Source organism: Lampetra fluviatilis, chromosome 40 (genome assembly GCF_964198595.1).
Source record: "Lampetra fluviatilis chromosome 40, kcLamFluv1.1, whole genome shotgun sequence".
Lineage (NCBI taxonomy): Eukaryota > Metazoa > Chordata > Hyperoartia > Petromyzontiformes > Petromyzontidae > Lampetra > Lampetra fluviatilis.
The window spans coordinates 7,126,937-7,150,415 of record NC_136314.1 but is presented as its reverse complement, the minus strand read 5'-3'; the positions used below and the strand labels follow the sequence as shown (position 1 = coordinate 7,150,415).

General features: G+C 49.7%; 1 protein-coding gene across 1 annotated transcript; it reads right to left on the bottom strand.

Annotated features, from left to right (window-relative positions):
• Position 1: 1 nt before the first annotated feature.
• LOC144946181 (transforming protein RhoA-like) lies at positions 2–20,939 on the bottom strand. The gene is made up of 5 exons (XM_078875000.1): positions 20,885–20,939; positions 13,905–14,062; positions 11,519–11,639; positions 9,768–9,898; positions 2–6,549 (listed from the first exon to the last, which is right to left on the bottom strand). The coding sequence occupies exons 2-5, from the start codon at positions 14,058–14,060 to the stop codon at positions 6,376–6,378; spliced, it is 582 nt and encodes a 193-aa protein (XP_078731126.1). The 5' UTR covers positions 14,061–14,062; positions 20,885–20,939; the 3' UTR covers positions 2–6,375.
• Positions 20,940–23,479: the final 2,540 nt, after the last annotated feature.

Here is a 23,479-nt window from a genome sequence, read left to right as displayed (position 1 = left end):
ATGCAGGTAACAGTGCATTTTATTACACAGTGACAAAAACTGAAATCACGAACTTCAAACTCGGTCGTGTCATGTGGGCAGACCGAGACGTTAAGGCTTGGTGTAAACCGGCACCTTCACACGCTCAATGTTACTGCAAAAAAAACCTCGCCGATTCGCACAAGGCTATGCTGTTCACCTTTGGCCGGTCAGCTAGGCTTGCTTTTTTTTTCATACTTTACAACCAAATAACGATAACAACAAGAAAAACAATAAAAATAGGCAGGCAAACGCATGAAGCATTAATTACTCTAAAGATAATGTCACGTCTCGGCAAAGCGGAGTGAGGCTGGGGCTAAGGGCACGGCGTGGCCAGACTGACTACTCGGAATACAAACTGCCTCCTACGAGGGACACGAGGAAATAAATCTACCTGCCTGGGAACGAACTCGCCTAGCGCTTTGTGTAGAAATTCTAGATTTGAAGCTTTCGTGACTGCGAGGATTCATACTCTTAGGTTTTTTCGGTAAATTCACGTAGGTAAAAAATAAAAAGTTAATAAAAGATATAATGGAAATAAAATAATAAATCACGACGTTTCGGAGGCAACACAAGTCTCCGTCATCAGGTGGGACCGCCACAGCTAAAATTACTGCATCAAGTGAGGAAAATTCCAAAAGATCAGCCCCCCCTCCCCCCCGCTTAGCTTGTATTTAAGGGCTGGTCTTTTGGAATTTTTCTCACTTGATGCAGTCATTTTAGCTGTGACGGTCCCACCTGATGACGGAGACTTGCGTTGCCTCCGAAACGTCGTGATTTATTCTATTTCCATTATTACTTTTATTAACTTTTAATTGAATTTTTTACCTACGTGACTTTACCGGAAAAACCTTGTGTAGAAATCCATTCGGCTCGTCGTGTCAAACGTCATCGCGAGTCTCAAGAAGCAGCGGGCAGAGGTGGGGGCATCGAGCTAGATATGGTCACGGACGTCACCGATTGGTCAAATTTGACCAGGTGACGCCTTCTGTGCGGCGCACGATGCCAAGCAGGTCATTGTTGCGCAGCGGCTCTTTGAAGCTTCACGACGATGACGCTTGGAATACGGCTCACCCCGCGACTAGGCCACGTGGCTTTGGCAACAAATCAACACCCGTGCCCCGAGAGCTCAACACCAACTCCACAGAACCGACAACCGAGCTCACACCTCATCCATTCTGTTGTGGCGACTTCCTGTCTTTCTGACAGACTTGTTCTTCACCTGAGGACGGCTGCTTGCGTTGTGGCCGAAACGTCGTGAGAATTGTATTTAATTGGTTTATTTTTACTATTTCCATTCTACGTGACTTTACCGAAAGAACCAAGAAGATGAATCCCTGCAGTCACGAAAGCTTTAAATCGAAATTTAGACTTCCTTTTGATTTATATGAAGCGGTCACTCCTGGTTTGTACCACGGAGAGTCACTGAAATGCACAGAGGGGTCAGAGAATCGGATGGGGGTCGGTGAGGCGAGAGGACACATTAAGAAGAAGCTGTGAAGGCATCACGGCTCTAGTGCGACGTGTCTCTGGTAGACCAATCTTCTATTGTCCCTCGCACAAAGGCATCAAAACAACATGACCCTCTACTCCATTACCCTGTAAATACATGGACAAATACACGCTGGGCTTGAGACGAGATAAGTCATGAATGCACAACAAAAACCCTTCATGAAAAACAAACTTCCGTATCAAAATGTCACAACTTCATTGATAAGCCGACGTGAAAGGCAGGCCACCAACACACGGGGCAGCGACGCGTCACACCACGCGCAGGGCACTGTGGGTGATACCGCTCGCAGCTGGCTTGCTCGGGGAATCCCACAATGCTCAGCGAGTCTCGGGGGCTTGCCGTGCTCGGAGTGGGGAGCCGAGCTGTCCGTGCCGCGGCGCCGCGTCTACTACTGCGGAGCGGGAAAGTCGCGGTGCCAACACGGCACGAACGCGGGGCGACGGTGGCACGGCGGGGGAGTGCGGCCGCAACGTGATTGCAACGATCGCACTGTTAAGCGATTTTTAACCGGTGCCAGAAAAATACAAACACGCGAGAGACCAACTTTGGCAGCAATATCTCTTTCCCCATCACGCCCCCTCCCCCCCCTATCATAAAATAGAGCACATGTCCAACAAGCTTTGGAAAAGTTGTACGAGCGCTGCCTGATTGAGGACCGTGCGATGAACCAGGCTCCCTTTGCCCGAGGTCCCTTGTGAAGACTCCATCCTTCAGTGTGGAGTCAAAGGACACTTAGGTTTACTTGGGCTACGGAATAATCGTGCCGGATGATGAATTGTATTTCTCAGCAATGTGCCATTGCCGTCTGCGGGGATTTGTTCTGCCCGAGGCTCTGAGAAGCCACTGCTTCTGCGCAACTGCGGGAAATCCTCGCTAGCCGGGCCCAACACGGGAGGGAAACTCCCGCCAACGTTCAGGTGAACGCTCAGGCACCGAAAGTCGACGCTCGTGACGACAAGCGGGGAGGTGTGGTAGGGGCACACCACAAGCGAGACGTTTGGACTCCAGCAAGGCGATCGTAGTCAGGCTCACCTCTCAAATGTCCCCACCGTGCGGGGACAGGCATGAGTTAGGGGAGAGGGTCGATGGGAAGGTGGGCAGCTCAAGTTTCCAACCCGACCTAGGGATCCACTGTTGTACGCAAAATTCTTCCCGCCACTCACTCCCTCCCTCCCTCCCCTTTGTGGGTTCTACCTTCTCCCTGCTATATGGGAAACGAGAGCTCGGGCGAGTGGTCGCATTCGATGATTAATCAGCGCATTTGAGATATTTCAATTTGAAAGGCGCTTTGTAAAATGGAGGTCATTGTTATAGTATAAAGCAGAAGGAAATCTGAATTCACAACTCTTTTTGTGGCCGATTATTCAGGCACCTTTAATAATGGCGGCCACCCCCACATCCTCCCTCGTGAAGGCAGGAAACCCGCTACGAGCCACACCCAACGTGACGCGGATGATGACATCACTGTCCAGTGAGCACACATGGCTACAAAAGTGAGGCTTCCCCCCCCAACCCCTCCCCCAGACTAATTCGATATTATCTGTGTTCATCGAGTAAACGAACCAATAATTCTTAGGGAAATCGATTAGTTAAGTAACTGGATATCCCACGTGTAGCGCAAACATCTCGCTAGTTGAATCAAACAGTGGCGGGCCCCGACTTGTTTAGGATATCCATATTCCCAGCTGCCACGAGTGAGGTCCTCAAGCAACGAGGGTGTTGAATTCTCAAATCAAGGCCAATAACAAGAATTAATCCTCACCCATAGGCAGGGCAGATGTGATACTCAGAATCGCTGCCTTTCCACGTGTACACACACATAACGGAGTCTCTCCATCATCTCCAGCTGGGCCTAACAAAGGCCAGCAAAATTAGAGGGTTGTGAGTCAACTCCTGGCCATGGTGCTTCGAGCCAGGATGCCAGAGGGTTGGGTTATGGCCAGGCGAAGGTCAAGAGGTGGATTCCGGAGGCAAAGGAGTCTCTCTCGCTTGGTGAAAAGCTAAAATGCAATACAAGGAACACAACTCTCCTCTCTCGTGTCCACACGCTAAGGCTGCCTGTGGCAGGATGTGCAACGCGATTTTGAGGTTTTCTTGACAGTAGAACTACGTTTCTGGCACGAAGGCCACGACTTTCATCTTCCCAACTACAGCTCTTGTTGACGGAATGGCAGCCAAACGAGAGAACAGATGCCCGAGAGGATGACAACCGCGGAGATGGAACGACGACAATTCGTGCGCACGAGACGGATTGTTCAATTGCAATACTGTTAGGCACGGTGATGGCAAGGGGAGCCCCTCATCCAGCAGTAGGTAGGCCATGGACAATGATGATGTTCATGTTGATAGATCAAATGGCAAGACTGACATTCAGGCTGCCTTGGGACCTTCCTTCAGCTGCTCTTAAGACGTCTGGATGGATTTTTCGATTTAAAGCTTTCGTGACTGCAGGGATTCATCTTCTTGGTTCTTTCGGTAAAGTCCGAATAGATTCAGACGCTGTCTCCCCGACAGACCTGTTCTTCACCTGAGGACGGCTGCATGCGTTGTGGCCGAAACGTCGTGAGAATTATTTTATTATGTTTTATTTGTATTATTTTATTACTTCCCTTCTACGTGACTTTACCGAAAGAACCAAGAAGACGTCTGGATGGGTTGCTTTAGTTTGGCTCCGAGTCTCGGGGAATGGCGCCGAGTCGAACAGACGCTCAACGTGCTTACGAGTTGAGTCGGGCAGCTCACGAGGGACTCGCCACGACCTCACGACGCTGAGGGCACTTCACTCCGGCTTTAGTTCTAAACAGCGCTACTCGTGTAACTCAAGCTCGAGTTATGGGTGAACGCGAGTGCAGCGTCAGACCACGTGATATTCACGGCAAATTTTTTTTTATCCCTCCCCCGTTATTAATGGCCATTGCGTCGTGGTTTGGAGAAACGGGCACACTTGACCGTACGAGCTCTCCCTTTTTTACATTAAGGCTGCTTTATGAAGAGAATCCTACCGGCTACTATTCCTTCAATCTCATAAGCGCTGGTAGTCCGAGGTTCGGGGAGGCACGATGGGTGCGGCAATAGCCGTCGTTCAGCGCAACACCGACAGCAGCGGGTGGACTCGCTGGCGATGGACCAATAGCGATAGCCGACTGTAACCACGGCGATAGTGCGAGCAGCTCCAAGCAGGAGGACCTAAAATGTGTTACAAATGGCAAGTTGCTTCGACGCTGAACCACCAGTCCGGCACCACGAGCGAAGCCGTGCGTGAGGATGGCGACGCGGCAGGAACCCGCCGAGAGGCGTCCCCCGTGGCGCCAGCGAGATGCGTTGGCGACGCGGCTTCGGGGAGCACGCAACGACCCTCGTGCTCACGGCACACGCCGCAGCCTTGCGTGCGCGTGACCATCGATTGCTTAACACTGATGCTAATTTTATGCAAACGTGATTTTAAGGGGAATGGAACGTAACGAGAGAGTAACATTGAGACGGTGTAAATGAGACAAACGCGAATCGATCCTTCATTGGTATCGTGACCCAAAACCAAGATTCGTTAAGCTGCAGAGCGGGGTTCGGCATCTTGCGCGTCGTGATCAATTCCGCTCAAGATATTTCCCTTAAAGTAAAATTTTACTTTTGTGTTGTCAAAGCTGCAGTGCTGTCAAATCTAACCAATGAGACACAGTACCCTGTTGCCAAACCATATTGAATTAGCTTCGATGACGTTGTTTTACTGCAGTGCCATATTCCAGCAAAGCACGCGGCAAAGTAAAGCACCCGTTGTTGTGCAGATAAGAGACAGGAGAAGGAATCTCAGTAGTTTGGTGACATCACCATCCACGGGCTGCCCTCTTCGTGACAAGCGGTGCCCTGCGGCCTGACAGTTCAAATCAAAAATCGCCTCGAGACAACGACATGAAGCCATCGCCGCAAGATGAATTCAATTAGGAAAATGCTAAAATATATTTATTTTAATCTGTCGCTGAACGGAATGCAATGCTGTCGCCAAAGTGAAGGTTAACTTTGAGCTCGTGTGGTGTTTGGGGTTAATAGTTTTTTAGTTCGGCAACAGAGGGCTTGGGACGGATGTTCACCGTTCGCCACGGACATTGACCCACGAACCCGGACCACACCCTGCTCCATTTGCACGACTCAGGGTTGTGATCAATTCAGAATCAAATTTCCTCGTCTCATTTACACCGCGTCAAAATAATGTTATCTCGTTCGTGCTATTGGCCCTTAAGGTACACCAGGGTATAATTTACACAAATGCTCGACTCGAAGACGCACGATCCAAGATGCACGTATCGCGAGCGTGATGAATCGTTCCACTGTGCGAATCAATGAATCGTGACCAGTTTCGTACAGCGTCTACGCTCGATGCCGATTACACCGAACGATAAACGATGCGGAGATTTACCACTTGAACTTCATTCTCACGCTCAAGACACAAGCGCGCGGACGTCGTGCGTACAAGGGTCGGCTATTCCGTGGGAATGCTGCAGGCACCCTGGGTCCTAGCGGCACAAGGGAAGCGTCGTTTTGATCGATTCCACGCCGCGGCGCGCGGAACGTCACCGAATGACGGGAGCGATGCCGTGCTCCGAGCGGGACAAGTCGCTAAACCTGCCGGGATGAAAGGCGATGCCGATGCACAAGAGGCTCGTGCGCCACCCACCGTCCATCTCTATCGGCGGCAACGGTGCCGTCTCGTGGAACTCACGGGGGTAGTAGTGCCCACACGCAGGCACTGACGGGCGGCTCGTCGCGGTTAGGCACATTAGTCGGGTACGGGGTGGGGGGGGGGACACGCGGGGCTACGGCACGGGGCTACGGTGGCAGGCGCCGGCGAGCTACAGCAAGCGGCAGAATCCGTTCTTCTTGCGCGTGCGGACCTGCAGGGCGGCGCGCGTCGCCAGCTCGAACACCTCGCGCACTCCCTCCTTGTTCTTGGCCGAGCACTCCATGTAGCCGAAGGCGCCGATCTTGTTGGCCATGTCGCGCCCCTCCTCCGACTTCACGGGCTCCTGGGGGGGCGGGGGATGAGGGTCAGGGGGGTTTTCAAATCGCTCCGCACACTGACCCGGAGCAGATCCCACAATGCATCGCAGGGTGGCGACGTGACCCGGTGACGATTTCGCACGTTCGTCGCCCGAGGTTCGAATCCGGCAGGCGGGCAGGATTAATACTACGGGCTGATTCACCGTGAAACACACCGCGTCGCCCTTTTCACGGCGGAGGGTCAAGGTCCGGTGACGTCGTTCGAAAGACGAGCAGGCGTCGTGGTCAAGATTGAGCTAATTCGAAATGTTGCTCGCAAATGACTCGAATTGGGATTAAACACTCGGCAACATCGCCCCCTGCTGAGTGAAGCCACCGCAGACTCGTGAAACATCGTGCCTCCTGCGCTGTAGCCTCGTGCTACAAGAGCGGCACAATACCAAACACACTCGATTGTTACCATTAGCTGGGGTGCTATCGGGCCGTCCATAAATGACATCACGCACCTGGGGGGGGGGGGGGGGTCAGACATTTGTGACGATGTGTGACGAGGGGGGGGGGGGTTTGAGAAATGTGACGTCACATCAAAATGCGCAACTTTAAATAAATATAGACAACACGTTCTACTTAATTAAATAGACTTTTGAATAAATGTTTTCTCCTACAACATCAGAGTGCAGCGCCACATTAAATACTCACTACAATGACAATAGCTTAAAGCGATTTGAAGCATGTTTTGTGACGTCATATTTGAGGGGTGGGGTCTGACTTTTTGTGACGAGGGGGGGGGGTCAAAAATCGTCCAAAATCGCGTGACGTCATTTATGGACGGCCCCTATGGCCCCCGCCGTATGACGGGAGAAAGGATTCCAGTGTGGCCGTGAGCCACGAGAGGGCGCTGTAGTGGCGCATATCACATGGGGTGGCCCACGCGCAGATGTTGCTGTGGTCATTCGTCTCAATCACGAGGCAGCCAAGCTCAAATTCTGATCAACGCATCAGCCTTGTCGGGTCACCTCACACTCGTTTGAACAGAGAGACACTGAAAATTGAGATTTAAATTTCAAGGGATAACGTCCACATTGGGCTGTGTCTCAGCAGCTTTGCGACATGATCTGGAGGCATCGTAGGGGGTGCCCATCAATGGTCAACTCATCACGACGAGGTAAAAAAATGAAATTACTAAAATAAAATAATAAAAATCACAACGTTTCGGAGGCAAGTCTCCGTCATCAGGTGGGACCGTCACAGCCAGATTTGCTGTATCAAGTGAATCTGGCTGTGACGGTCCCACCTGATGACGGAGACTTGTGTTGCCTCCGAAACGTCGTGATTTTTATTATTTTATTTATTTTAATTTCATTTTTTTACCCACGTGACTTTACCGAAAAAACTAAGAGTATGAATCCTTGCAGTCACGAAAGCTTCAAATCTAGAATCATCACGACGACACCGAGATGAGACCAATCCCTCCAAAATGTTCACTGGAACACTTCGCCATCATCTACACCACGTCCAGCACCTCCATAGACAACACGCGGTGTTGATGAGACCGATGCGGTTGTTAGCTAAGGGTCCTCTCTGGTCTATGTGTCGTGAAGGGCCATTGCCCGAAACGTCACCGATTATACACTTTAGTTGTGCTGGTGCACCAATGCCAACGCAGCAGCAGCAGCTCATAAAGGTGGTGGTGAAACATTTGTGGTGGTGGTGATAGTGGTTTGCGGCAGAGGAATGATGAGAAAGATGTGGTCTGAATACACGTGGTAGATGGGATCTGTAAGATGTGTAATCTGAGATAGTAACACTTTGCTATGTAATTTGGTATTCATCCCATTCACGAAGGCACCACGTTGCAGTCACGGTCTGCCAGTAGGAGGCGGTGTTGCTGTGTAATCACAATTGAGAAATTCCTCAAATTTGCCACGCAATGGCCTACTCGTTTTGAATGACATCAAGGGTTTAATTTTTTTCATTCACTTTATTTTCATTTTTACTATTTTATTGTCATTACTTTTTCTATCTACGTGACTTTACCGAAAGACCCAAAGAATATCAAGGGTCTGTTGGATGTCCACTGTGATGCAAGTGGCGCGCATCTGTACGACGGATACACACACGCAGGAATAACCAGGGCAGCCTGTCACGCCTCGCCGCGCAGGTCACCCGCCATGCGGCTCACTCGCCGTGTGGGTCACAGCGTGAGTGACGCGCCGTGTGGTTGACACGCCGTGTGGGTCACGCACGAGTGATGCGCCGTGTGTGTGACACGCCGTGTGGGTCACGCACGAGTGATGCGCTGTGTGTGTGACACGCAGTGTAGGTCACGCACGAGTGATGCGCCGTGTGGGTGACACGCCGTGTGGGTCACGCACGAGTGATGCGCCGTGTGGGTGACACGCCGTGTGGGTCACGCACGAGTGATGCGCCGTGTGGGTGACACGCCGTGTGGGTCACGCACGAGTGATGCGCCGTGTGGGTGACACGCAGTGTGGGTCACGCACGAGTGATGCGCCGTGTGGGTGACACGCCGTGTGGGTCACGCACGAGTGATGCGCCGTGTGGGTGACACGCCGTGCGGGTCACGCACGAGTGATGCGCCGTGTGGGTGACACGCCGTGCGGGTCACGCACGAGTGATGCGCCGTGTGTGTGACGCGCCGTGTGGGTCACGCACGAGTGATGCACCGTGTGCGTGACACGCCGTGTGGGTCACGCACGAGTGATGCGCCGTGTGGGTGACACGCCGTGCGGGTCACGCACGAGTGATGCGCCGTGTGTGTGACGCGCCGTGTGGGTCACGCACGAGTGATGCACCGTGTGTGTGACGCGCCGTGTGGGTCACGCACGAGTGATGCACCGTGTGTGTGACACGCAGTGTGGGTCACGCACGAGTGATGCGCCGTGTGGGTGACACGCCGTGTGGGTCACGCACGAGTGATGCGCCGTGTGGGTGACACGCCGTGCGGGTCACGCACGAGTGATGCGCCGTGTGGGTGACACGCCGTGCGGGTCACGCACGAGTGATGCGCCGTGTGTGTGACGCGCCGTGTGGGTCACGCACGAGTGATGCGCCGTGTGTGTGACGCGCCGTGTGGGTCACGCACGAGTGATGCACCGTGTGGGTGACACGCCGTGTGGGTCACGCACGAGTGATGCGCCGTGTGTGTGACGCGCCGTGTGGGTCACGCACGAGTGATGCACCGTGTGGGTGACACGCCGTGCGGCTCACGCGCCTTCCTCACCTGCTTCATCTTGGCGAGCTCGCGGCGCGTGGCGTCGTCGTGCCTCAGGTCCCGTTTGTTCCCCACGAGGATGATGGGGACGTTGGGGCAGAAGTGCTTCACCTCCGGCGTCCACTTCTCGGGGATGTTCTCTGAGCGACGGCACGCACGGTAACGTTAGGCCTGCGGAGCTACGCCGGGTTCCGAGCGGGGCCCAGACTTATCTTACATGGATGTTTATAGCGCCTTATTCCAATGAACTTTACAACAATTATAACATTGTACGTAAGATTATAGTCGCTGAAAGAAAGAGTTGGTTATTCAACGTGGTGGTGTAGTTATGGTGACAGGAGAACAGGTGGCAGTGATTAAGGAGGGGTGCGGGTAGTGATAGTGATTTTGGCAGTGATAGGGGTTGGGGTAGTGATGGTAGAAGTAGTGATAGGGGTTGGGGTAGTGATGGTAGAGGTAGTGATAGGGGTTGGGGTAGTGATGGTAGAGGTAGTGATAGGGGTTGGGGTAGTGATGGTAGAGGTAGTGATAGGGGTTGGGGTAGTGATGGTAGAGGTAGTGATAGGGGTTGGGGTAGTGATGGTAGAGGTAGTGATAGGGGTTGGGGTAGTGATGGTAGAGGTAGTGATGGGGGTTGGGGTAGTGATGGTAGAGGTAGTGATAGGGGTTGGGGTAGTGATGGTAGAGGTAGTGATAGGGGTTGGGGTAGTGATGGTAGAGGTAGTGATGGGGGTTGGGGTAGTGATGGTAGAGGTAGTTATAGGGGTAGTGATGGTAGAGGTAGTGATAGGGGTTGGAGTTGGCCTGGTCGTAGCTGGGGGGCTGGGACTAGCAGTAGCAGGATGATGGCCTAGGAGAGAAGAGATGGGTTTAAGGGAGGATGGGAAGTGGGAGAGTCAAGGTTTCATGTGCAGTGGAAGTTTGTTCCAGCGGAGGGCAGCAAAAGGGAAAAGAAAGGAAAGCCGTAACTGGGCGCTTGCCATGTCAAAACATTTTAAAAAGGCACGAGTGGCGGTCGTCTCTTGCAGTCTGCGGAGGAGACTCGGCACTGGAGCTGTAAGCGGCATTCAGTCTGTCGTAATTCCAATCGAGTAATTTGGGGGATTTTTTTTTTATTTGGAAAATTTGGACGACCACGCCAGCGCACAACGGGCATCCTGCCGGGAACCAGACGCAGGATATTTACCGTCGACCGTGAAGCAAACGGCGCGCAGTCTTCTGCGGTTAACACAGCCGAAAATAATCACCGGGGCGGCCGCTGGATTCAAACCGTGAACCAACGCAACAAGCGGCTGACGCGCTGCTGCTTGGCAGAGGTCGCAACCGGGTACCCGATACCCGGCTACCCTACCTGATACCGGTACCCTACCTGATACCTGGCTACCCGGCTGAGTATGGTACTCGTTTGCGACCCTGGTGCGGCCGGGTACGGGTAGGCCGTGAGTCACTGGTGAGTCACCGTTTTTCACTCATTTCCCAACGTCTTGTCTCTTCTCACAATTCAAGTTCCTAGAATCAACCCACCCGCGCCTGCAACATGGCTTCATCCCAGAGGTCGCAATCAGGTACCCGATACCCGTACCCTACCCGATACCCGGCCGGGTACGGGTAACCGGGTATCGGGTACCCGTTTGCGACCCTGGTGCGGCCGGGTACGGGTAAAGAATCAAAACCCGTTTGCGACCTCTGCCGCTTGGCCACGTCGCCGCGCATGTGAGAATCTGAGCAGGAGAAGTGCTGAGGGGAAGGGGCGTACGAACCGAGGCTGTCCGGGCTGTCTATGGAGAAGCACATGAGGATGACGTCGGTGTCGGGATAGGAGAGGGGTCGAAGGCGATCGTAGTCCTCCTGGCCAGCCGTGTCCCACAGGGCCAGCTCCACCTGGTTCACCACGGAGGAGCCAACATTACGATCAGCATCATCATCATTACTATCATCACCAGCAGCAGCATCATTATTCCTATCATAAACAGCAGAAGCATTACTCTTTTGTTCTTTCGGTAAAGTCACGTAGGTAGAAACAAAATAAAACAAATCACGACGTTTCCATCACAACACAAGCAATCTTCATCACCTGCTTGTGTTGCGATCGAAACGTCGTAATTTGTTTTTATTGTATTTCTACCTACGTAACTTTACCGAAAGAACCAAAGAGTATGGATTCCTGTAGTCATGAAAGCTTCAAATCAAAGCAGAAGCATTATCAGACTTTACCATGCGGCGTCAACACTAACCCATTCCGTACCACATAGCAGTTGAGGTGTTACGCGCCTGTAGGCAGGGCTTTGGGGATGGGTGGGTGGATCACACAAGGATAATTTGGAAGAACCACCCAACCTACAGGACTTGGAATTGACCAGCAGCACAAGAATTAGTTTGTTACCCCACATGTATTATACTAGTTGTGTTCATGTTCTCTGGTCATACATGTGGGTTTTCTCCAGGTACTCTGGTTTCCCCTCGAAAACGATTTGGTCAAACATGCCAAACAGGACCCTCCTGTGAGAGAGCCTTGAGACTCACCGAGGACTTTAACACGTAGGCTTTCGAGACCAATATCATCCCTAATACAGGTTTTTTAGGATTAGATCGCTGGTTGAACGACACAGGCAGTGTCGGGTGGTGACGGGTTTAACGACACATTTATATATTTACAGCCTGTGTTGGGTGGTGGTGGGTTTAACGACACATTAATATATTTACGTGATCTAACACAAAAAATCCTGTATTATGGATCACTAAGGGCTGTATGCAGGCAGCCAGCCACGAATCCTATACCTCTTGCTATGAGATTCAAAGGTCAATGCCGATGATACCCCCAGACCTCGCCAGTGCTCACGACACACGACACACATTGCGCTGTTGTGCAACAGTCTCTGGACACCCGAGGTCTGCTGATGGTTTCCCACAATGCAGTGCAACTGCGGCCCTCGTGACACCGTTGGCCGGGACGCCCAGCCGTGGTGGGAGCCAAACTGGGCAGCGCTCATCCCATTGGCAGAGATGCTGATGAGGTCACATTATTTATTATTACTAATAAATAATGTAACATGCTAATGGTCATATTATTTTACGAGTAGCGCAGTGCGCTAACCACAAGACCACTGCTCCACTCCTCCCCCTAGTGGGCTCTGCCTCTAACAGCACTTGCACCCGACAGCCTGTGGAAATGCTCCATGGCGGATCTAACCTCTCTTCTCTCAAGCACACACACACACAAGCGCCAAACAGGGGCATGTGCACGCAGCTACATACAGAGATCAAAACAAAGATCCCCCTACGGCCTTAACAGACTGTTGGGGAAAGTCCTGTTCGAGCGAGCACCTACCAAGGCCGGCAACGCCCAAGAGGAAGTGGTGTGACCAGTACCACGCTGAGTCACCATTGTCCCCCCAATGGTCATGTCAACACACCGCACCAGGTACTCATTTAAGACAACCTAAGGGAGGAGGCCTAGGACCAGTTAAAATATTCGTTATTGATCCTGCACGAGAATTAGTGCGTGAACCACTACACTATCGTTCCCCGACATACACACACACAGAGTCAACACCGACAACCGCCATTTGCCTCTAAGTGGCGGTGATGTCACCACGACACTTGTGCCAGGTTTGGTGCACTTATAGGCCACGTGAAGTGTCGAAGGTTCGCTGAAAGGAGTTTCAGCGAACCTTCGAGACTCAGTTGACAGATTATTGGCAAATGCACCACCCGCGATCCCTACTGTGACAACATTGTGTGTTTTAGCCGCCCGGCACTCCGCTCATTGTTGCGAGCATCGCTCCTCTGCCCTCCGCTGTTGCTGGAGGGCAACTGCATCTAACTGCCCAGTAGCAGCGTCTTTCACCGAGGCCTATCTTGACACTGCTGGTACGTCACCGACAAGTGCACTCCGCTCCACATCCTCCTCCCGTACTGCGTCAGCAAATCTCTTCTCCAACCCATGCTGTGCCCGTTTAGCCCCTCTATCCGGCCAAACAGAAGCTGCTTGGACATGTAGTCGCTGGGAATGTGGGCTATATGATTCAGCCAATGCGGCCTCGCCTGCCGCAGCTCACCGATGGGACACAGACACACACATGGACGCATAGACACAGCGAGACACACACACACAGATGCACACGGATGAACGCACGGTAGCCTCACCTGCTTGCCGTCCACCTCAATGTCGGCGACATAGTTCTCGAACACGGTGGGCACGTACACCTCGGGGAACTGGTCCTTGCTGAACACGATCAGCAGACACGTCTTTCCGCACGCGCCGTCACCCACGATCACCAGCTTCTTGCGGATTGCGGCCATTGCTGTGGCACACACCCGTGAGCGCGCGCCGTGTAAACAAGCACACAAAGACAAAGTTCCACAAATAGCCCACACCGACTTGTCGGGGCAAGAGTGCTGTTAGCGAGCACCCATTAAGGCCGGCACAACACACTCTGGGGAGGTTCGGCCGTCAGCGGTGTGGCCTTCAACCATCCAAATTTGTATCCCAGTGCTGGTATTGATTACACACATGAGGGACTCATTTATGGCCGAGTCACTCTTGGGGAGGTCCAGACCAAGATCAGATATTTCCCAATGATGTTAGCCATGGCTGACATCATACAAAGCAAAATAACTTCTCGTGTGACACGAGTGTAGAGGTATGTAGAACTTCTTTTGCACCGTACGTAGCCCAACGTGCTCACCTTAATAGTGCACCTATTAAGGTTAGCACGGCACACGAGGCGGTGGTGTAGTGCACCATACAGAGGTGCCGTTGCCTCCCAAATGCTGCTGTTCACAAACTACACTAGGTACCCATTAGGGCCTGAGACAACCTAGGAGGGCCAAGACAGCCTCAGATACCACTTGCCATTTACTAAGACTTGCAATCGAACACATGTACACACGCGCACACACACACACTTGCGCTCACACTAACGGTGGCAATTCACCCTTTAGAAGTGGAATTGTTGTTGTGATGCTGCTGGGTTCTCCAGGAGCAAAGAGGAAGATGCCTATTCTTAGGTTTTTTCGGTAAAGTCACATAGGTAAAAAATTAAAATTAATAAAAGTTTAATAAAAAATAAAATAAAAATCACGACGTTTCGGAGGCAACACAAGCTTCCGTCTTCAGGTGGAACCGTCACAGCACGATTGCTGTATCAAGTGAGAGAAATTCCAAGAAAACAGTCCTTGTATATATACTGGTTGAGGGTGGGAGGAGCCAAGGTAGGCCCTGGATATTATTATTGTGAGGTTCGGTGCGGCTGAAGCCTACCTTGGCTCCTCCCACCCTCAACCAGTATATATACAAGGACTGTTTTCTTGGAATTTCTCTCACTTGATACAGCTATCGTGCTGTGACGGTTCCACCTGAAGACGGAAGCTTGTGTTGCCTCCGAAACGTCGTGATTTTTATTTTATTTTTAATTTTACTTTTATTAATTTGAAATTTTTACCTACGTGACTTTACCGAAAAAAACCTAAGAATATGAATCCTTGCAGTCACGAAAGCTTCAAATCTAGGAGGAAGATGCCTCACCAGCGCCTGACCCCGAGCTCCACCTCGAGTTGTAGATAGCTCTTTCTACGCCACTGCTCGTTGCGTTTAGAACCAAACACAACGCAAACTCACTTCCTCAGCAGAGGCAATGGCCTCATTGGTTCAGCCTTTGCAATCGTGACCGATGCATACACTTGAACGCACAAACCACCATGGAATATTTCGAATGTATTTATTTTAAACCCTAAAACGAATGGACTGATATAACTCATTATGCTGAAATAAATTGTAAAGGTGATGATTGCACCTTTAAGAGGTTATCTGCTCTTATGAGGATGGTTCATCATCAGTAGTGACAATACAATGTCTCCCTGCCAGGGTCCAAGGTATTAATGTAATATCCAGCAGCGACAAAGATGTGTAACGTTTGTTAATCCACACCATGAGACGCGTTCCCGAGCGTGACCAGAAGGTGTTGTACGGCGTGTACACTAAACACGGGGAACGCCTTTAAAAAGTTGTATCATCTCCTGTAGATGCCACTGGTTCTTCGTGTTCTGCAGATGTAGATGCCACCACCGCCATCTATTGCGCGGTGGTTTAACTTACAAACCCTCGATCGGAACAGGCATCTGGACATACGGAGAGGTTTGTTCATACCTCTGAAAGTTCTTAAGTCGAATGTTAGCAAGTAGAGGAGTCCCCATATTTATTTATACAGGAGGAATCCGATGAGCAATAAAGCTCTTTTTCACAGACGTCCACGTAGCGAGAAGAGACAACGCTGCCGAGTGACAATAATAATAATTTCCACTTATTAGGGGCACCATTCACAATGTCTCAAGGCGCCGTGCATAAAAAAACACAAAAAAATGATGCCGTAGAAACTGGGCGGCAAAATCAGAAGCGAAGAGGAACAAAGCAACGGTTTAAAAATATATATCGGGACTTAAAGAGACATCAACACTGTCCGAGAGCCAGATGTCCAACGGTTGGGAGTTCCACAACGTGGCAGCCCCCACAGTAAATACCCGATGACCCCAAAATTGCAACCAAGATTGAGGTACATGTAAAACGGCACCATCGGCAGATCTTGAAGACCTTGGGGGGGGGGGCATAAGAGATGGCCGAATGCCCCGAGTCACTTTCTCTGTGAGCCCCGGGTGAAACAGACGAGATCAAGGCAGCCTTTGCAAGGTAGAAAAGTATCAGGCAAAGGCATCTGGATTAGACGTTGCTAGGACCCGGCTGGTCAACCCGCCACTAAACCCCACAATGATCTCAGTACGAGCGAATGAAGCGCCACCACATATTCGGCACAAAGTCGCAACTCCCTGTGAGCTACGGGTCACTGCTACAAACGAGACTCTCATCCTGGTCTCATGAGGTCTCTACTGGTTAAGAAAAATAAACATGAAAATGTGGTACCGAAATATCTTTCAAAATGTAGATAGGAACGTATAAACATTTAGAGGAGGAAACAACTAGCCATTTCACATTTGTGGACAGCCATATAAAAATTATCTACAGGAAATTAATGAGGAACTTCACAAAAGCCACAAGTTTGCAAGCAAATAAATAAATATGCAAATAAAAAACTGTTGGGCAGAACTGGACGCAAAGCAGAATATGTAAACTTGTGGCAATTACTCGGTGAACCAACATCAAAATGATTCAATAGATGTGTAGATGAGAGCAGGTTGGGCTGCTCATGGTGGAAACAAATGAAAAACAGCTTAACAATGTTAACAATAAATAATCAGTGTATATTTCGAGCTATGACAGACGGATCGGAACATTAACGCTGACAACTAAAATTAGACAAAAGCTGAAATGCATGGCAAGGAGTATGCAGAGGTACATGCTGGAAAATACAGAGAGACAGCGAGAGGAACACGTGGATCAGGGAACAAACACTGAGAAGAAACGTCAGATTGAATTTTTTGAAATTGCACTTGGGCAGGACATATTGCAAGAATGGGTGGTAGCCAAGGGATGAGTGTGGCGATGTAATGGGAGGCGTTTAGATGGAATGACATCGCGGGATTATGAGGGACGGTGATGACGTGGGGAGGCATCCAGCAGTGGGTAGATAATTGCTGACGATAATTAACATTGCAACATATGCTGTCCTGATCGTGGAAACGTTGAATTTCCATCACTACCGAGGGGTTGTCAACGGCGATGAATGAGACCCTCTTATAATTTTAGCAGAGGCTTGGCTTTGCCTTGAACATATGGCGAAATTAAATCCAGAAGGGGCAAGAAAACAGAAGCTACCTCCCAATGAGCTAAGTTTAACTGGCGGTGTCATTCGGAAAGCCTCGGATACTGCAATGGAGGGCATTGGGAGCAGCAGAGTTGTGTAAAAGGAAAATGCAGGAGGAGACTAGTCCTCCAGTCAGTGAGGGCGATGTTGTAATCGATACCTCGATTTGGAGTCAGTGGAGGGATCAGAAGGGCACAAAGCGACATGGGAAGTGAGGAATATGGCTGCTGCATTCTGCATAATTTGGAGCCATAGTCAGGACAGTACTCGAGCAGAGATGTGACAAGGCAAGGAAAGAGCCTCAGCTGCAGAGAGGATGAGGAAGTGGCGGATGTGGGGGGGGTGGCAGTGTTGTGTAAGTGGAGGGAGTTTGGGAACGAGAGCTCAGGCTTGAGGCGAGATTAGATGCATCACACACTCTTTGGGCAGCTTCATGCCAGAGTCCAGGAGTAAACCCAAACCTGGAGAGGAGCGTTGCGACGAATAGTCGATCAAAACTTTATAATTACAGTAACTACTTTCTGTTATGTGACCACTCAGACCCTTTCTCAAATGGTGGCCACCCCCACATCCTCCCTCCCAGAGACAGGAAACGCTCCACAAAAACCAAGCCCAGAGTGACGCGAGGTGACGTCACCTAGCTCAGCCCATCAGCACATGTGGGAATAGAAGTTACTTTTACTAAAACTACAGTCGCTTCTGGTATTGAGTAGATTCATGAAGCCAATAATCGGTAGAGTATTTGATTGTTCAGATAAGAGGTTAGTCCAGCGCTGAACCGGAGTCTTTACGAACGGCGAATGATTTGATGACCACAGCGATGTGGTGTTGAGTGCGTCTCGTTTGAGACCGTGTCAAGTGTAGCAGGAGATACGGATACCGAGGAGGAGGAGAAACTCCAACTCGTGTGACGTAACAAAGACACGGATAAGCTATCAAGTTATGTTAAGTAACATGGTGGTGAATAGTTGGCAACGTGACAAATGAAAAGTAGCGGTTTTGCCACAAAGAGGGACCCTTTTGGCAAAATAATTTGGTATTTAAGTCCACCAGTGTACGAGCCTTTTGTACCAATGTTTTTAGTTGTTTCATGGAGGCAAACTGGACTGGTTTAAATGTTTCTGAATCTTAACAGCCAAGTCTGCTAACTAGGGGCGATTCGATGAATTCAGCGTCGCAAATTCGATTTTACAACGTGAGTCTTGTTTAATTAACACTGTGGTGAATGCAGTGTCCAGTTGGTGCTGCTTGGGTTACTGAACGACGTGACAATTGATGGTTTTTAAAAGTGATTCACATCGAACGTATCAAACATCTCAGAATCTACAGCATATGAATCGATGCATCCCGAAACTAATACTGTTAACTAAATTCAGCCGCGTTGCCAGATATTGCAGGTTTGTGAAAGCACAAGCAACAGTGGGGCCCCCCCACACGATTGCACAGCTAAGCTAAATTATAAACATGTACAGAAATTAGCTGTCAATATCGGGACACCCAGCAGCATTTAAAAGGTTATTGCACTGCTGACGGGACTGGAAACCAGCCCAGGGTTAACCGCCTTCATTCAACAATTATAACATTCATAACGCGCACACATTTCGCTTACAACGCTACGGAGGCGTGGGAGAACACATTTGAGAAAAAAAGAGGCCTCATTCTGAGAGATTCTTCTGGAAAACATTTGTCCACATCATCAGGCACGATCAATCCACTGCTGAATGAAGGCCACCCTCTCATAATCTATTTTTCTCTCGCATCGGGAGAAAAAAGAATCCATATTGTTTCTGCCACAAGAGGATTTATTTGATTCCATCTCCACAATCGAAGTTCTATTGGGCGTTCCCTTTTTTTGGCTGCCACTCTAAATGGCCCAAAGGCTGATAAAGTGACACGATTTATTATTAAGTAGCAAGACAGACCCGTCTCGATTCACGTATGATCGCATTGATAAGGCGTGTTATATTAAGTTGAGATAACACTATTTAACATCAACAGTTGATGTTATCGGAATTAAAAAAAAAGTTACTGCGGTTTTTTACTTATTGCAAAGTTAGACGACATTAACACTTAAAGTGCAAAAGTGCATTCGTGTCATTCGAAATGGAGTTGTCGCCACACGAATGAACATTAACACAATGACTACTGCGACACGAAATGACATGCTGCTTCTCTCTGTTGTACCTTTGAATAGTAACAACCGCGCGAATTAATGTCGATACATAATGAGTATTACTAGCTATCAATGGTATATAACAGTCGAAAACGTTATGTTAACACCACTGCCACAGTAATCGAGTAACATGAGTTACCATTCTAGAAGTTACGATGACACAAATAATTAACTCTTACCATTCTAACGTCAGTTCTTAACTTACTTCAACACCGGCAATGTTTATCACAGTAACACTAATTGACGTTGCCTCAATTCTAACGGTAACACGCGTTATCATTACCCCCCAAAAAAACCTGCATTATGGATAATTACCCTGTTTACAATAGTAACCTTAACCTCGTTACCAGCGAAGCACCTGTTACCCGCATCAGCAATGTCATCAGCAGTGGTCGTTACCTCCATCAGCACCGTCACTACCAGCTAACACTAACCCAGTTAATACCTCTAACCATTAACACCGGCTAAGGTTAACCAGGTTATCATGCTAACACGAGTTAAGTTAACCTCCATTCCCGCCGTAGGAATGGACGTTACCTCCATCAGCACGTCAGCACTGCCACCACTAACCCAGTCACCATAACACTATTTCACGTTACCACGGCAACACGAGTTAATGCTATAACCAGGTTACCGGTACGCCACTAGTTAACGTTAACCCCCCATTAGTCAGTTTATGTTACTTTCATCACCAAGTCAACCCCCCCCCCCCCCGTAACACGAGCGAGCTTTATCTAGACCATGGTAACGCTTGTTAAAGGTTAAGCTTGTTAAAGGTAACCTTGGTAACGCGACTTTTAACCAACCCGTTATACCGCACCTCGCTGAGACTATGGCAGCTCGCCTTTGTTAATTTGCTAAATTATATAACGCGCAACAACTTGAGTGTGTGCGTCTACGCGTGGAGGTTGGTTTCGCACCGCGTGTGTTAACCTGGTCGAGTATTACATTTTTATTATTCAATTTGCGGGGAATTAGGAGAAGCCTCGGCCTAGCGCCGGGGCCCAGCGGCGGAGGCTTGAGCAGCGGCTCCCCGAGTCTCAACGTCGCGACTCGCTCCAGCGGCGACGACTCACGCAGCGCGACACTCATCACAACCACATCACCACAACAACCTCCATCACAACAACAACAACAACCACCACAACAACAACAATAATAACCGCCACCACAGCGACCAGGGCCGCGCCTCCTACCTGAGCGGGGAGACTCCGACTGAGGGGCGGGGCTGAGGGTAAAGGGCGGGGCCGGGGTGAGGGGCGGGGTCTGGGGGTGAGGGGCGGGGTCTGAAGTGAGGGGCGGGGTCTGGGGGTGAGAGGCGTGGTCTGGGGATGAGAGGCGGGGTCTGGGGGTGAGGAGCGGGGTCTGGGGGTGAGGGGCGGGGTATGGGGGTGAGGGTGGGGTCTGGAGGGAGAGGGGCGTGGTCTGGGGTGGGGTCTGGGGGGCGAGGGGTGGGGTCTGGGGGGTGAGGGGAGGGCTCTGGCGGTGAGGGGCGGGGTCTGGAAGTAAGGGGGAGGGGTAGAGGCTGCGTCGTGGATACCGTGCAGGGAAAGTGTCTAGTATTCGCGGGAAACGTCAACGCCACGTTGCGGCGACAAATCTCATTGACCTTTGCGTGACCTCCCTCAATTCTGACCGCGTCCCCGCACAAACTTTGCAATACGATGTCGAAAGAAGCGAAGTCAGAACGTGATGGAGTCGTGGGCACACGGTGATTACATCTGCTGTGGGATTGGGGGAAGCTGCCCCAGGACTGGAGGAAAACAATCGGCGATTGACCAAATCTCCCAGTGTGAAATCCTTCTTAAATATACTGCAGTAGACTGCCACGATCACAACGTTGTTGTAACAAGGTCACAATGCTTGCATCAGCAACTTTGGATATGATTACATCTTGATATAGTCAAAATGTATCAATAAACATAGCATTGAAAATTGTTGATAATCCTACTGATGCTTCTGTTGTTGTGGAGTGACTCATGCAGTCAGCTATGGCTGCAGGGTTTTGGTGGTACATGTTGTTAATGTCGTTTATTGTGAAATTTCGGTCACAGTTCCTATGATCACTGTTACATTGCTTTTATGGCTTTATTTTGGTGATTTCGAAAACGTTTTTTTTGGTTTGGCCATGTTTGTTTGTTGTAGTACGGAGGTAGAATAATGGCTTTAATCTAAGTTGTCTTGTGGTTGTTGTTGTTGTTGTTTGACTTGCATCCCACTGGGATTCTTGCACACAGCGTTGGTGTACGGTGCTTTTTTTCTGGAAGACTTTGCAGTTTTTTCCTGGATTTTTCTGTTTGCGCGTAGTCACTTGAAGATGTTTTCTTGTTCATGTTTTTGTTTTTGTTTGTTGCGGTTGCACCCGATTCAAGAGCCGAATGGCTCACAGGGCTGTACCTAATAAATGAAACTGAAAACTGAAACCAAACATGGCCCATAGAAGGGTTGCTCGTGATGGGTGTTAATGATTTACTGCTTGCAGAGGGAACTGTGAGACATTGCGAGGTTGCCAGGTGACCTCCGATTATATCCCTGTTGGCCATGTACGGTGCGAAAGAAGTTCTACATACAGTACGTACACACATAAGCCATCATATACATATCCTGCTGGCTGGTGGAGGTTTTGGTGGGTGCTTTCTTAGACTCGTTCCATTATTTGGCTACCACTTCGTTAGTCATGACGTGTCATATTGATGCCAAACTTCCCTTTATTAACAATTTAAATGACAATTATGTCCTATTAAATAAAAAAAAATGAAAATAAAGTGAATACAAAATAATAAAAATATCACGACGTTTCGATCGCAACACAAGCAATCGTCATCAGGAGACGTGTTATTATTTTTCTATCTATCTATCTAATGTGACGTTACCGAAAGAACCATAGAATATGAATTCCTGCAGTCACGAAAGTTTTAAATCAACATTTACAATTATGATAATTGTTTTTTTTACCCTTCTATCTGGCAACAAAACTGACACCTTTTTTACAAGGAGTCATGTTTGCATAGACCACAATACCTGCAGTCATAATGCACATAAAAAACATAACTCTGATAATGTGCACTGTCCTTGAAGTTGATTGGTCCACACCCGAGACAGCTTTCCTTAGAGCCTAGTCTCACATGGGTTGGACCAGATGACGCCAAAAGGCGCACAACTCAAGGACAACGCACCATCAGAGTATGAGAGCTCGGGGTAAGCATTTACACCATTGGAACCTCATTTGCCAGTAAAAAAATAAGATAATTGGGTTTTTTTACCCTTCTATCTGGCAACAAAACTGACACCTTTTTTACAAGGAGTCATGTTTGTTGTGCTATGAAGAAGGGTAATGTCCCGAAACGTTGCCTGTAACATATTTATTTTCCTTTTAAGGCCACAGCATTATTGACAAATGTGTCGCTCATCCGGGGGCTATGCACGCCGGTAATCCGGCACTGCAGAGGTAGCGAGGGTTGGTGGATGACCGCACAACTTTTGCGAGAATTCCCTTCCACGTGGGCACCGAGGTTTTGCTCCCTGGCTCGCCAGGAGGAGGCGCTAGAGCACAAATGTCGACTCCACCCGCCTTCTACCGTCTGTCTCGAAGGGATGTCGCGTCCCTTGGGGGCCGGCCATAAATGACGTCACGCACCTAGGAGTGGGGGGTCAGACATTTGTGACGAGGGGGGGGAATGTGACGTCACGTCAAAATGCGCAACTTTAAATAAATATAGACAACACGTTCTACTTAATTAAATAGACTTTTTAATAAATGTTTTCTCCTGCAGCGGCACATTAAATACGCA

What these genes read in the sequence shown, in the direction of transcription:
- LOC144946181 (XM_078875000.1), bottom strand. Translation starts at nt 14,060, where the DNA reads ATGGCCGCAATCCGCAAGAAGCTGGTGATCGTGGGTGACGGCGCGTGC. An exon ending in TTGAGGTGGACGGCAAGCAG is followed by an intron (nt 11,640 to 13,904) that starts GTGAGGCTACCG and finishes GTGGTGAACCAG; the next exon opens with GTGGAGCTGGCCCTGTGGGA. An exon ending in AGCTCGCCAAGATGAAGCAG is followed by an intron (nt 6,550 to 9,767) that starts GTGAGGAAGGCG and finishes CCGCCCCCCCAG; the next exon opens with GAGCCCGTGAAGTCGGAGGA.